Below are 13,286 nucleotides of genomic sequence, written 5' to 3'. Positions count from 1 at the left end.
TGCAAGCTCCCCCTCCCGGGTTCACGCCATTCTCCTGCCTCAGCCTCCTGAGTAGCTGGGACTAGGCACCCGCCAGCACGCCCGGCTAATTTTTTGTGTTTTTAGTAGAGACGGGGTTTCACCGTGTTCAGGATGGTCTTGATCTCCTGACCTCGTGATCCACCTGCCTCGGTCTCCCAAAGTGCTGGGATTACAGGCGTGAGCCACCACACCCAGCCCTGAAAGCCAAATGAAAATAAATGTTTTAAGGAGAAGACAGTTATTAACTATGCCAAATGCTCTGTAAGATCAAACCAAATGAAGACTGAGAATTAACCATTGGATTTAGAAGTTTGGAGGTTATTAATGTTGTTGACAAGTAGTCACACTGAAGTGGTGGGGTTGAAAATCTCACTACAGTAGGTTCAAGACAGAATGCCCCTCTCACCTCTGAAGTTATAAGATTAGATGAACAAGATGACCCTATTTATATTAATAATAGTAAAAGAAAAATCTGGCCAGCGTGGTGGCTCACACCTCCCAGCACTTTGGGAATCCGAGGCAGGCAGATCACTTGAGGCCAGGAGTTCGAGACCAGCCTGGCCAATATAGCGAAACCCTGTCTCTACTAAAAATATAAAAATTAGCCAGGTGAAGTGGCACACGCCTGTAATCCCAGCTACTTGGGTGGCTGAGACATGAGAATCACTTGATCCCAGGAGGGGGAGGTCAGTGATCTGAGATCGTGTCACTGCACCCCAGCATGGGTGACAGAGTGAGACTGTCAAAAAAAAAAAAGGAAAAGCCTCTATAATTAAAGCAATGTGGTCTTGCTGCATGAAAAGTTATGGAAAAGTAGAACAGAGTAGAAAAGCTAGCAGCAGGCGAGCGGGGTGGCTCATGCCTGTAGTCCCAGCACTTTGGGAGGCCAAGGCAGGTGGATTACCTGAGGTCAGGAGTTTGAGACCAGCCTGGCCGACCTAGTGAAACGTCGTCTCTACTAAAAATACAAAAATTAGCTGGGCGTGGTGGCACGTGCCTGTAATCCCAGCTACTCAGGAGGCTGAGGCAGAAGAATTGCTTGAGCCCAGGAGGTGGAGGTTGCCGTGAGCTGTGATTGTGCCACTGCATTCCAGCCTGGCTAACAGAGTGAGACTGTCTCAAAAAAAAAAAAAAAAAAAAAAGAAAAGCTAGAAACAGACCCAGTTTCATATGGAAAATAAGTATGAAGGTGGTACCTCAAATCACTGGGGAAAATGAACTATGTAATAAATTGATTGGAGTAACTGGTTAAGTGTATAGAAAAGATAAAATTGAATCAAGTTCTCATATTACACTAGGACAAATTCTAAAGGGATTAGAGATTTAATTGTGAAAATAAAATAAGGACTAACTGAATTCTGATTCTTAATGATACTAATGCTATGACACAAAATAAGGGAAAATGTAAAGTTTGATTACTTAAAACATTATAAACAAAGCAAATGGCAAACTAGGGAAAAGTATTTGTAAATCGTATCAAAAATGGCTAATATCCCAAATAAAAAAGCCTCTAAAAATAGAGAAGAAAGAAGATAAACATCACTATAGAAGAATTGACTAGAAATATGAACGGTTCATGGAGAAAGTACATAGCTCTTAATTATCTGAAAAGAAGCTCTGTCTTGCTCTTACTGAAGTACTGATTGAAACTGCACTGAGAAATATTTTTGCCTCAGATTCAGACTGCCAGAATTCCAAGTTTGTTGAAATCTTCTGCTAGCAAGGCTATAAGGAAAACAGTTACTCTCATAAATTACTGAGGCAATGCAGAATGGTAATACTCCTATGGAGGAGAGAGAGTTGATTTTTGGCAATATCTAATGTAGACATTTAGCCTTTGACCTGGAAATCCCACTTCTAGGAATCTCCTCAAGATACACTGGTAAGAGTACAAAAAGACATATGTACAAGTCTATTTCCTATAGCACTATTTGTAATATCTAAAGACTGTAAACAACCCAGGTGCCCACAAAAGGAAAATGGTTTGACAAACTTACGAACATCCTTTTAAAGGAGTACTAGACAGGTACAAAAAGGAATGAAGAATGTATATATTACTATGGAGTGAATCTTCAGGGTATATGACTAAGTGAAAAAATGCAAGGTGAAGTAGTATGTAACATATGGTACAGTTTACTTAAGAGAGAAATACAGATGTATATACACATTACCTAAAACAAAATGAGGACCCTACTGGGCTGCCATCCCAGCTGGACTGCTGCTGTGGAGCTCAGCATCAAGTACTTCCAGGAGAAGCTTCAGCAGGACCTAGAGGCAGAGCACGGTGGAGGTAGAGGATACAGCCCTCATACCACCGTGCTGTATGTCCATCTTTCAAGTCCTGGTGGTGCCCGCAGAGTTTGAAGGGAAGCCACTGCTTCAGAGATACCAGGTGGTAAATGCATGCCTAGTGGAAGTGTGCTCCTCTGCATCTATGCCTTTGAGCAGAAAGCCTTTGAGTCCCACTTAGTGGGCCCATGAGTGGCCAAAATGAGGGACTGGGACTGTATAGCCATTAAACTATAAATCAGGGCCAAAAAGGAAAGATAAATTATAAGTTTAAAGAAAATGGGCTAGGCATGGTGACTTACACCTCTATTCCCAAAGGAAGCTGAGGCAGAAGGATCATTTGAGGTCAGGAGTTCGAGGTTACAGTGAGCTACAATCCTGCCACTGCACTTACATGTGCAACAGAGCAAGACCTTGTCTCAAAAAAAAAAAATTAACTTTCTTTTTTTTCAAGACTGAGTCTCTCTCTGTTGCCCAGGCTGGAGTGCAATAGCACAACCTCGGCTCACTGCAACCCCCACTTCCTGGGTTTAAGTGATTCTCCTGCTTCAGCCTCCTGAGTAGCTGGGACTACAGGGATGTACCACCACGCCCAGCTAATTTTCATATTTTTAGTAGAGATGGGGTTTTATCATGTTGGCCAGGCTGGTCTTGAACTCTGACCTCAAATGATCCACCTGCCTTGGCCTCCCAAAGTGCTGGGATTACAGGTGTGAGCCACCACACCTGGCTAGATCTTAACTGTTTTTAGTAAACATGTTGGTGATGATGTTGGATATTGTTATTTCAAAATGATTGTCTGTATTCTGCATAAAATAAATGAATACTTTGCTTAGTGATTGTCTGAGAACTGGCATTTTGGACACGGGAGATGGAAATACAGATATAAGATTAATAAAGTTAAATATAAAAAATATAAGCATGGGGGCCGGGCGCGGTGGCTCACGCCTGTAATCCCAGCACTTTGGGAGGCCAAGGCGGGTGGATCACAAGGTCAGGAGATCGAGACCATCCTGGCTAAAACGGTGAAACCCCGTCTCTGCTAAAAAAAAAACACACAAAAAATTAGCCGGGTGTGGTGGTGGGAGCCTGTAATCCCAGCTACTCCGGAGGTTGAGGCGGGAGAATGGCGTGAACCTGGGAGGTGGAGCTTGCAGTGAGCCGAGATCGTGCCACTGCACTCCAGCCTGGGCGACAGAGCGAGACTCCGTCTCAAAAAAAAAATATATATATATATATATATATGTGTGTGTGTGTGTGTGTGTATATATATGTGTGTGTATGTATATGTATATATGTATATATGTGTATATATGTATATATATATGCATGAATTCATTACATTTTTTAGCATTTGAAAATTTTTAGTATTTTCTAGCTCTGTCTACCGAAAAGATTTAAACCAGGAGGAATGAGCCCACATTACCACATGTAAATACGGTTTCTTTCCAAAGGAACCAGGGCTACTTGAAGAAATGACAAATTAGGCATCTGGGCCAGAAAATGTAAACAGTGGGGCTGGAACATGTCATACCATAAATCAAAGAAGTTATTAAAGACCATTGAGGTTATGTCAGATTCAGGAGAGCCAACTCAAAGAAGCTCTACTGGTCAAACTGTAGGAAAACTTGAAAATCAGTAATTACTATAAAACATGTTTAAATCCACGAGTCATAATAATAATAATAATAATAATATACTTAAGGAGAAAACTCATTGGTCACCTTTGGAAGATGCCAGAGACTGACTCGAGCATTTATCCTCCTTTCCTCTCCTTCCCTCTGTCACTCCCTCCCTCCTTGTTCTGAGTACCTCAGGATAACCAAATAATTGAGAAAGTTTCTTTCTAAAGAAGTATTTAATTTGCTATAAAGGACATTGGAATAACTGGCAGTAAAGGACATTATTGGGATAATTGACAAGAATAAAACCTATAGATTCAATGATGGTATGATGCTGATGTTAATTCCCAGATTTAATAATTGTACTGTGGTTATATAAGAGAATGTCCTTGTTTTTAGGAAATTCACACTGCTGAAGTATTTAGGGCTAAAGGTCTGCAGATTGGCGGTTTACTCTCAAACAGTTTTTTTAAAAGTGTTTTAGAAAATTTATATACACAGAGAGAATGAGAAGATAACACAAGCAAATGTAAAATCTTAACAGTTGGAGTGTTATGTAAGAGAATGTTCTTGTTTTTAGGGAGTGGAGAATTCTAGAATAATAATTTCTTGTAGGCAAGAAGGGAGTGGGATCTAATACATAGGTGTAAGTTTTGAGAATAAGGACAATTCTTTCATAGTAATAGGACTAGAGGTAGAATATAAGGGCACACTTGCAAGTAAATGGAAGCTTGTGGAAATTCTCTTCCACTGCCCATTTTCTGTGTTGTAGGAAGCAGGGTTTGTCAGCTGATAGTTTAAATCTAGCTAATTAGAACATTTGTATATTTTTGGAATACTTATCTGCCAGCTTAAGCATTAGGAATACCAATATAAATGACATAATCTTGCACTTGAGATCTCACAATTTGAGACATAGTGCTAATTGTAATGCATCACAAAATACCCTGTAAAGGTAATATTAAAGTATTAATATTTTGTATCTAGAGGCTTTACCATACATGTCTTTGACTCACTTACTTCACTTACAGAAATCCACAAAATTGGCTGGGCACGGTGGCTCACGCCTCTAATCCCAGCACTTTGGTAGGCTGAGATGGGTGGATCACCTGAGGTCAGGAGTTTGAGACCAGCCTGGCCAACATGGTGAAACTCTGTCTCTACTAAAAATACAAAAATTAGCCAGGTGTGGTGGTGGGCGCCTATAATCCCAGCTACTCAGGAGGCTGAGGCAGGAGAATCGCTTGAACCCAGGTGTTGGAGGTTGCAGTGTGCTGAGATCACGCCATTGCACTCCAGCCTGGGTGACAAGAGCAAAACTGTCTCAAAAAAAAGAAATCCACAAAATCTAACCTAAGGAAATGATTTGCAGTGCACAAAATATTAAGCACAGATATTTAGGGCAACAATTTTCATAGTAGTGTAAAATTGGAAAGCAACTTGCATTCTAATAGTTTGGGAATGGTTATATAAATTATAGGAGCAAATTGACAGAAATTGTCTAGCCATAAAAATTGTTTTACACAAAGATTTGAATTTTAAGGCTAAAAGCCTGTGGTCTGATATTAAGGGATAGAGGCAAGCTATTAAGCGTTTTTTGTTTTGTTTTGTTTTTAGCTTTTTCTTTTTTTGAGACAGGGTCTGTTGCCCAGACTGGAGTGCAGTGATGTGGTGGCCTAATAATGGCTTGCTGCAGCCTCAACATTCCTGGGCTCGAGCATCCTCAAGCTATTAAGTTTGTAAAAGTAAAAAAATTACAGGATGAGCCCAGTCAAGTGAAAGCAAATCAGTAACAAAAAAAAGTCTTTAAAAAAACGTTAAGTATACACACACAGAAACACACAAATTTCAAGAGTGTGGCAGATTAATGAATTTTTCAACTAATGTGACCTGTATAACCAGTCCTTATATCAAGGAAAGTTATTTTCAGAGCTTTCTTTATAATCTTTATAATACTGCCTCATGTCTCAAAAGTAAGAAGTTTGTTTGTTTCTTTACAGGCAAGTGTCAATTGAGGAGGGAGAGAGGAAAGCCAAAGAGCTGAATGTTATGTTTATTGAAACTAGTGCAAAAGCTGGATACAATGTAAAGCAGGTAAGTTGAGTTGAGGTTACCAAATTGAAAAAATGTGAAGTAATTGTGTGAGTATTCTATTCTCTGGTGTGTAGGTTTCCTTCCACCTGGCAAGAGCAGGCCTTACAAACTAGCAGTATATTTTCAAACAGTGAAAAATATAAATGTGGCATAGTTTTTGGAAAAAGAGAAAAGACTTGCCAAACTTCAGATTGTGAATAGAACTACTGCAAAGTGGTAAATCTACCATATTGTCACTACATTCCTACTACATTGCTTTAAAGGTAAATTTTCTTTTTTCTTTTTTTTCTTTTTTGAGATGGAGTTTCGCTCTTGTTGCCCAGGCTTGAATGCAATGGCATGATCTCGGCTCACTGCAACCTCCACCTCCTGGGTTCAAGCAGTTCTCCTGCCTCAGCCTCTCGGGTAGCTGGGATTACTGGCATGCGCCACCATGCCCAGCTAATTTTGTATTTTTAGTAGAGATGGGGTTTTTTTCATGTTGGTCAGGCTGGTCTCAAACTCCTGACCTTAGGTGATCCGCCTGCCTTGGCCTCCCAAAGTGCTGGGACAGGTGTGAGCCACCATGCCCGGCCAGTAAATTTTCTTTATTTTAGAGTTGGATGCCAAGAGTGAGATAAATGAAAGCAAGTATTTGCTGTCAGTAATGGTGTTCTACTTCTTGTTGTAAAAGTAAATTCTGGTTACTTTATCCTTAATAAAATGCTGGTGTTTGAACAGTGTTTACAACAGGTCTTTTTGGGGGAGGGCAGGAAAATATAGGGAGATGTCACATTATCAAGCCATTTTCTACAAGATAGGTCAGCCAGAGACTCACATGCTTAACTCTTCAAGGCTGTATGTCATGTAGGGTAGTGGTCCCAGATTTATAAGATTTATGGACCAATAATTTTCTTTTTTTTTTGAGATGGAGTCTTGCTCTGTTGCCCAGGCTGGAGTGCAGTGGCGCGATCTCGGCTCACTGCAAGCTTCACCTCCCAGGTTCACGCCATTCTCCTACCTCAGCCTCCCGAGTAGCTGGGACTACAGGTGCCCGTATCACGCCTGGCTAATGTTTTGTATTTTTAGTAGAGAAGGGGTTTCACTGTGTTAGCCAGGATGGTCTCAATCTCCTGACCTCGTGATCTGCCTGCCTCAGCCTCCCAAAGTGCTGGGATTACAGGCGTGAGCCACCGCGTCCGGCCTAGACCAATAATTTTCTTAATTGAGGGTGATCAACAGAGGGTAACAGTAACATCATTTAAATAGTTAAAGCTTTAGGAAGAAGTCTTTATATTGTTTTTATATTTTTTAATTTATTTCCCTCCATGCCTTGAATCATTATGTAAGTAATATTGAATGATCACTGATTCTTTCCTCATTAACATATTGTTTCATGGTCACGGTTCGATATTTGTGCTCATGCTTTTGTTTCCTTTGCTTAGAATGTTCATTTTTTTCCCCTTTCCTAATTGTACTCCTTATAAGTTTCAGTTTAGATGTCAGCTCCTCAGCAACATTTTCTCTGACATTGCCCATCCTACCTCCTGTTTGTGACACCTGATTCTCTTATGTGTTTTCACCGACCTGATCTCAGCAAAAACAGTATCATTACTTACCACAGTATATTGAAAATCTCCCTCTCTCTCATCAGAATTATATATTCCCAGAACCTAGCAATGTGTATGGAACGTAGTAAGTGATACGTAACTGAACCCATAGGAGCCACAGACAGTTAAATAATTTGTGTAATACCATTATATTAGCCATATGCCACTATTCTAAGACAAAGCAGTGGGTAGCTTCATCTGGCTTTCTCTTTTCTATTTCTTATATATATTTTCTCTTATATTTATTTATTTTTTAATTTGAGACAGGGTCTTGCTGTGTCAGCCAGGCTGAGTGCAGTGGTGCAATCTCGGCTCACTGCAACCTCTGCCTCCAGGGTTCAAGTGATTGTCATGCCTCACACTCCCCAGTAGCTGGGATTACAAGTGTGCAGCACCATTCCCGGCTAGTTTTTGTACTTTTAGTAAAGACAGGGTTTCACCTTGTTGGCCAGGCTTGACTCAAACTCTTGGCCTTAAGTGATCTGCCTGCCTCTGTCTCCCAGAGTGCTGGAATTACAGGTGTGAGCCACCACACCCAGCTGGCTTTCTCTTTTAGAGACATTTTGATAAGGGTGTGAGCTAGTTGCTTATATATCCTGGTACAGGCTGTCCTTTTCCTGGTTAATAGCTAAAGAAGGCATTGCTGTAGTCCCCTAGCCCTGACCCTAAGTAGTCTCATAGGTTTAGAAACTCCAGAATTATCAGATAGCATGCAGTAAGCACTACTGATGTCTAGTATCTTCATAATGTTTGATTGCTTCCAATTTTATTTTTATTATTTTTGTTATTTATTTATTTATTATTTATTTTCGAGATGGAGTCTCGCTCTGTCACCGAGGCTGGAGTGCAGTGGCGTGATCTCGGCTCACTGCAAGCTCCGCCTCTTGGGTTCACGCCATTCTCCTGCCTCAGCCTCCCGAGCAGCTGGGACTACAGGCGCCCACCACCACGCCTGGCTAATTTTTTGTATTTTTAGTAGATACGGGGTTTCACCGTGTTCACCAGGATGGTCTCGATCTCCTGACCTCGTGATCTGCCCACCTCGGCCTCCCAAAGTGCTGGGATTACAGGTGTGAGCCACTGCACTCAGACTATTTTTATTTTTTATTTATTTATTTTTTTTGAGATGGAGTCTCACTCTGTCGCCAGGCTGGAGTGCAGTGGCACGATCTCGGCTCACTGCAACCTCTGCCTCCTGGGTTGAAGTGATTCTCCTGCCGCAGCCTCCCGAGTAGCTGGGACTACAGGCGAGCGCCACCATGCCCAGCTAATTTTTTTGTATTTTTAGTAGAGACGGAGTTTCACCATGTTGGTCAGGATGGTCTCGATCTCCTGACCTCGTGATCTGCCCGCCTCGGTCTCCCAAATTGCTGGAATTACAGGTGTGAGCCACCATGCCTGGCCCCTCTTATTTTTATTTTTTTGAGTTGTGGTCTTGCTCTTTTGCCCAGGCTGGAGTGCAGTGGCATGATCACAGCTCATTGCAGCCTTGACCTCTCAGGCTCAAGTGATTCTCCCACCTCAGCCTCCAGAATAGCTGGGACTGCAGGCACACACCACCATGCCCAGCTAATTTTTAATTTTTTTCCAGAGAATAGGTTCTTGCCATGTTGCCCAGGCTAGTCTTGAACTCCTAGACTCAGGTGATCCTCCCACCTTGGCCTCGAAGATTTCGAGATTATAGGTATGAGCCCCTCTGCCTGGTCGATTTTTAGTAAATTTATAGCATTGTACAACTATTACCATAATCTGATGTTAGAAATTTTTTTTTTTTTTTTTTGAGATGGAGTCTCCCTCTGTTGCCCAGGCTGGAGTGCAGTGGTGCCATCTCGGCTCACTGCAACCTTGCCTCCCGGGTTCAAGCAGTTCTCCTGCCTCAGCCTCCCAAATAGCTGGGACTACAGGCACATGCCACCACGCCCAGCCAATTTTTGTATTTTTATATGATCGTGACCTCAAGATCCACTCATCTCGGCCTCCCAAAGTGCTGGGTATACAGGCGTGAGCCACGGCGCCCAGCCCTTCTTACTTTTAATTTAGATTGTTTTTGTTTTTGTTTTGGGATTTTTTTAGACAGTCTTGCTCTGTTGCCCAGGCTGGAGTGAGTGGCACAATCTTGGCTCACTGCAACCTCCGCCTCCCTGGTTCAAGTGATTCTCGTGCCTCAGCCTCCTGACTAGCTGGGATTATAAGTGCATGCCACCGTGTCTAGCTAATTTTTATATTTTTTGTAGAGACAGGGTTTTGCCACGTTGGCCAGGCTGGTCTGAAACTCCTGGCCTCAGGTGATACGCCCACCTCAGCCTTTCAAAGTGTTGAGATTACAGGCGTGAGCCACTGTATCTGGCCAGAAATTTTTTAATTGTCAGTTTATTCTGCCTCCCCACTAAACAACAAACTCCATAAATGTTCATTGAATGAATGATAATATACTTTATTTTTTTTTAGCAGATTCTTAGAGCTGCATTGTTTTGCCATAAAAATAAGATTTATTTCATGTCCTTGGTTCTGTCTTAAGAATTTTCTTAGCTAGACTGAACAAGCCCTAGAGAAGCCAGGTTACTTGGAGAATTGCCCTTCATTTGCTGTTTTGACTATACCTTAGACATAGATACATGTTCATCTTCCGTTTCTTTGCATTCACCTGAACCCATGTTGAATTTTTTTTTTCCAATTTTTTTTTATTAGGCCAGGCATGGTTGCTCATGCCTATAATCCCAGCACTTTCGGAGGCTGAGGCAGGCGGATCACTTGAGGTCAGGAGTTCTACTAAAAAATAAAAAAATTAGCTGGATGTGGTCTCATACACCTGTAATCCCAGCTACTCGGGAGTCTGAGGCAAGAGAATCACTTGAACCCAGGAGGCGGAGGTTGCAGTGAGCCAAAATCACACCACTGCACTCCAGCCTGGGTGACAGAGCGAGACTCTGTCTCAAGAAAAAAAAAAAAAATAATATATATAAAATTGAGATAAACATTTATGTACAGTGAAATGTATACATCTTAAATTGACTATTAGATGAGTTTTGGTAAAGGTATTTACAGGTATAATGACCACAGCAGTGAAGATATGGAAATATGTTGTTAATTTCCCAATGTTTAGGGACATTTCTAGATAATCTTAATTGTTACTGGCTTCTAATTTAATTCTGTTATAGTCAGAGAATACACTCTGTAATATTTCAGTCATTTGTAATTTATTGAGACAAGTTTTATGGCCTATCATATGGTCTATCTTATTGAATGTTCTTATATGTACTGGAAAAAGTTTTTTTTACAGTTATCAGGTATACTAGTTAACATGTTTGACAGCATTCTCAAATCTTATATAGCCTGGCCGGGCACAGCGGCTCATGCCCATAATCCCAGCACTTCAGGAGGTGGATGTGGGAGGATCACTTGAGGCCAGGAGTTCAAAACCATCCTGGTCAACATAGTGAAACCCTGTCTCTACAAAAGAAGGAAAATTTTTTTGAAAATTAGCTGAGCATGGTGGCATGCACCTGTAGTTCCAGCTACTCAGGAGACTGAGGCAGAGGATTGCTTGAGCCCAGGAGTTCAAGGCTGCAGTGAGGCATGATTGTGCCACTGCATTCCAGCCTGAGCAACAGAACAAGACTCTGTCTCAATAAACAAAAAAACACCTTATATATCCTTACTAGTTTTTTGTCCAGTTCTGTCGATAACTGAGAAGGGGATATTGAAACCTACAACAACAACGATGTATTGTTCGCTTTGCTAATTAGTTCTGTCAGCTGTTACTTCTTGTATTTTGAAGTTATGTTAGTAAGTGTATACATATTTAGGATCATTATGTCTTCATTATCTGTTGACTTTTTTATGTAAAGAACTGTCCCTCGTGGGCTGTGTGTGGTTGCACAGGCCTGTATTCCCAGCGCTTTTGGGAGGCCAAGGCAAGGCAGGCTGATTTCTTGAGCCCAGCAGTTGAGACCTGCTTGGGCAACATGACGAAACCCTGTCTCTACAAAAAAACACAGAAATTAACCCAGCGTGGTAGTCCCAACTACTTGGGAGTTTGAGCTGGGTGGATTGCTTGGCCCAAGAGGTCGAGGCAGCAGTGAGCCGAGATCACACCACTGCACTCCAGCCTGGGCAATACAGCAAGACCCTGTCTCAAAATAAAAAACAAAGAACACGAAAGAAAAAAGAAATGTCCCCATATCCAGAGTTAATCATTGCTGTATGTACAAGAGTGTTAGTCTTATACAAGCTGCTCTGCTATTACCAAAGCTAAAGTCTGCACTGAATTTATAGGGGTAAAAATTAAAATATCTGATAAAGGAAATAAAACTGATTATCGTGAAATAATCTCTGATCCCTTCTGAGTTCTTGCTGTGTAGGTTAGTCACAATTCAGAAGTTGTGCTGGTATTCAGGACTTTCTGAGGTAAATTTCACAGTCTAGTCACTGTCTTGGAAAACACTGAGAATCACAGTCTTACATGCCTGTTATTACCGTTGTGTGTTTTCTCAGCTGTGTATGTTTGTAAGCAGAACTATTTTTGATTTTTGATTGTACTCATTTTATTTGACAAAATCATGCCTTTTTACCAGAAGATACACAGAAGTCTTTCTGTATATAAGGTATATATTTATCAGTACTACAGGTACCATGTTGTTCTACTTTTCCATATACAGAGTTGTTTCGTAGCTTTCTGCTAATCCAACTGGATTCTTCTTCCCCATTCCCTCATTTACTAGATTATAATGCACATCACATAATAAAAGCTTAAAAATGGGCTTTCACAGTTACTGTTTTCTTTTTAAATAATTGTGAGAGAGCTTTTACATCATTTATTATCTAATCATGATTCAAGTGACTAGGCTGTAGCACCCAAGAACCTTGCCTTAAAACAATTTATTTTACCCAATAATACTACTTTGCCTTCTTACTTAAAAATGTCCTGTGCTTAACCCTTTTGCTCTTTATTTTGATTTAAGCACTTGACCCTAAAGTCCTGCTTCTGTCTTACAGAATATTGTTGTCATTTTAAAAATAAAACAATCAGTACTAGAACTAGCATAAATAGTAATATCTAACATGATCATTTGTATTATATAGCATATTTAAGTAAAATATGTTTCATTCCATTCAGTATTTCATAAAAAGACAGCCTCTGAAAAATAGTTTTACTCCTTAGATTTCTCATCCACTACCACACACACACACACACACTTTTTTTTTTTTTTTTTTTTGAGACAGGGTCTTGCTCTGTCACCCAGGCTGGAGTATAGTGGTATGAACACGGCTCACTGCAGCCTTGAACTGCTGGGCTCAAGCAATCCTCCTGCCTCATCAGCCTTCCAAGTAGCTAGGACTACAGGCACCCACTATCATACCCAGCTAATTATTTATTTTTCCTAGAGATGGGTCTTGCTATATTGCCCAGGCCTCAAGTGATCCACCAGCCTTGGCCTCCCAAAGTGTTGGGGTTACAGGTGTGAGCCATGGTGCCTGGCCCAAATTCTTTTTTTCTAATGCATAAGTATTACTTTGTTTTTGAAAGTGGTATGGTGTTTAAATTGCTGAAGAAATGATAATGATAAGGTGATTACTTTAGCCTTCACCTGGCTTTTCATCTGGGAATTAGTACATTCTTTTAGTGAAGCAATAAGTGTGTGGTGTCACCTTATTATATATTTTGTAGTAC

General features: G+C 40.9%; 1 protein-coding gene across 3 annotated transcripts in view; it reads left to right on the top strand.

The window, feature by feature from the left end:
* RAB6A (RAB6A, member RAS oncogene family) overlaps positions 1-13,286 on the top strand; it is an 85,769-nt gene that overhangs the window by 49,096 nt on the left and 23,387 nt on the right. For 2 of the 3 annotated variants that reach the window (XM_003814665.5, XM_014346927.4), the window contains exon 6: positions 5,933-6,026. The exons of the other annotated variant lie outside the window; for it this stretch is intronic. In XM_003814665.5, coding sequence (XP_003814713.1) covers positions 5,933-6,026 — 94 coding nt within the window. The remainder of the gene's footprint in view (positions 1-5,932; positions 6,027-13,286) is intronic. 3 annotated transcript variants of the gene reach the window in all.

The sequence above is a fragment of the Pan paniscus genome, chromosome 9, assembly GCF_029289425.2.
Source record: "Pan paniscus chromosome 9, NHGRI_mPanPan1-v2.0_pri, whole genome shotgun sequence".
Classification (NCBI taxonomy): Eukaryota; Metazoa; Chordata; class Mammalia; order Primates; family Hominidae; genus Pan; species Pan paniscus.
This window is presented reverse-complemented; position numbering and strand designations above follow the sequence as displayed.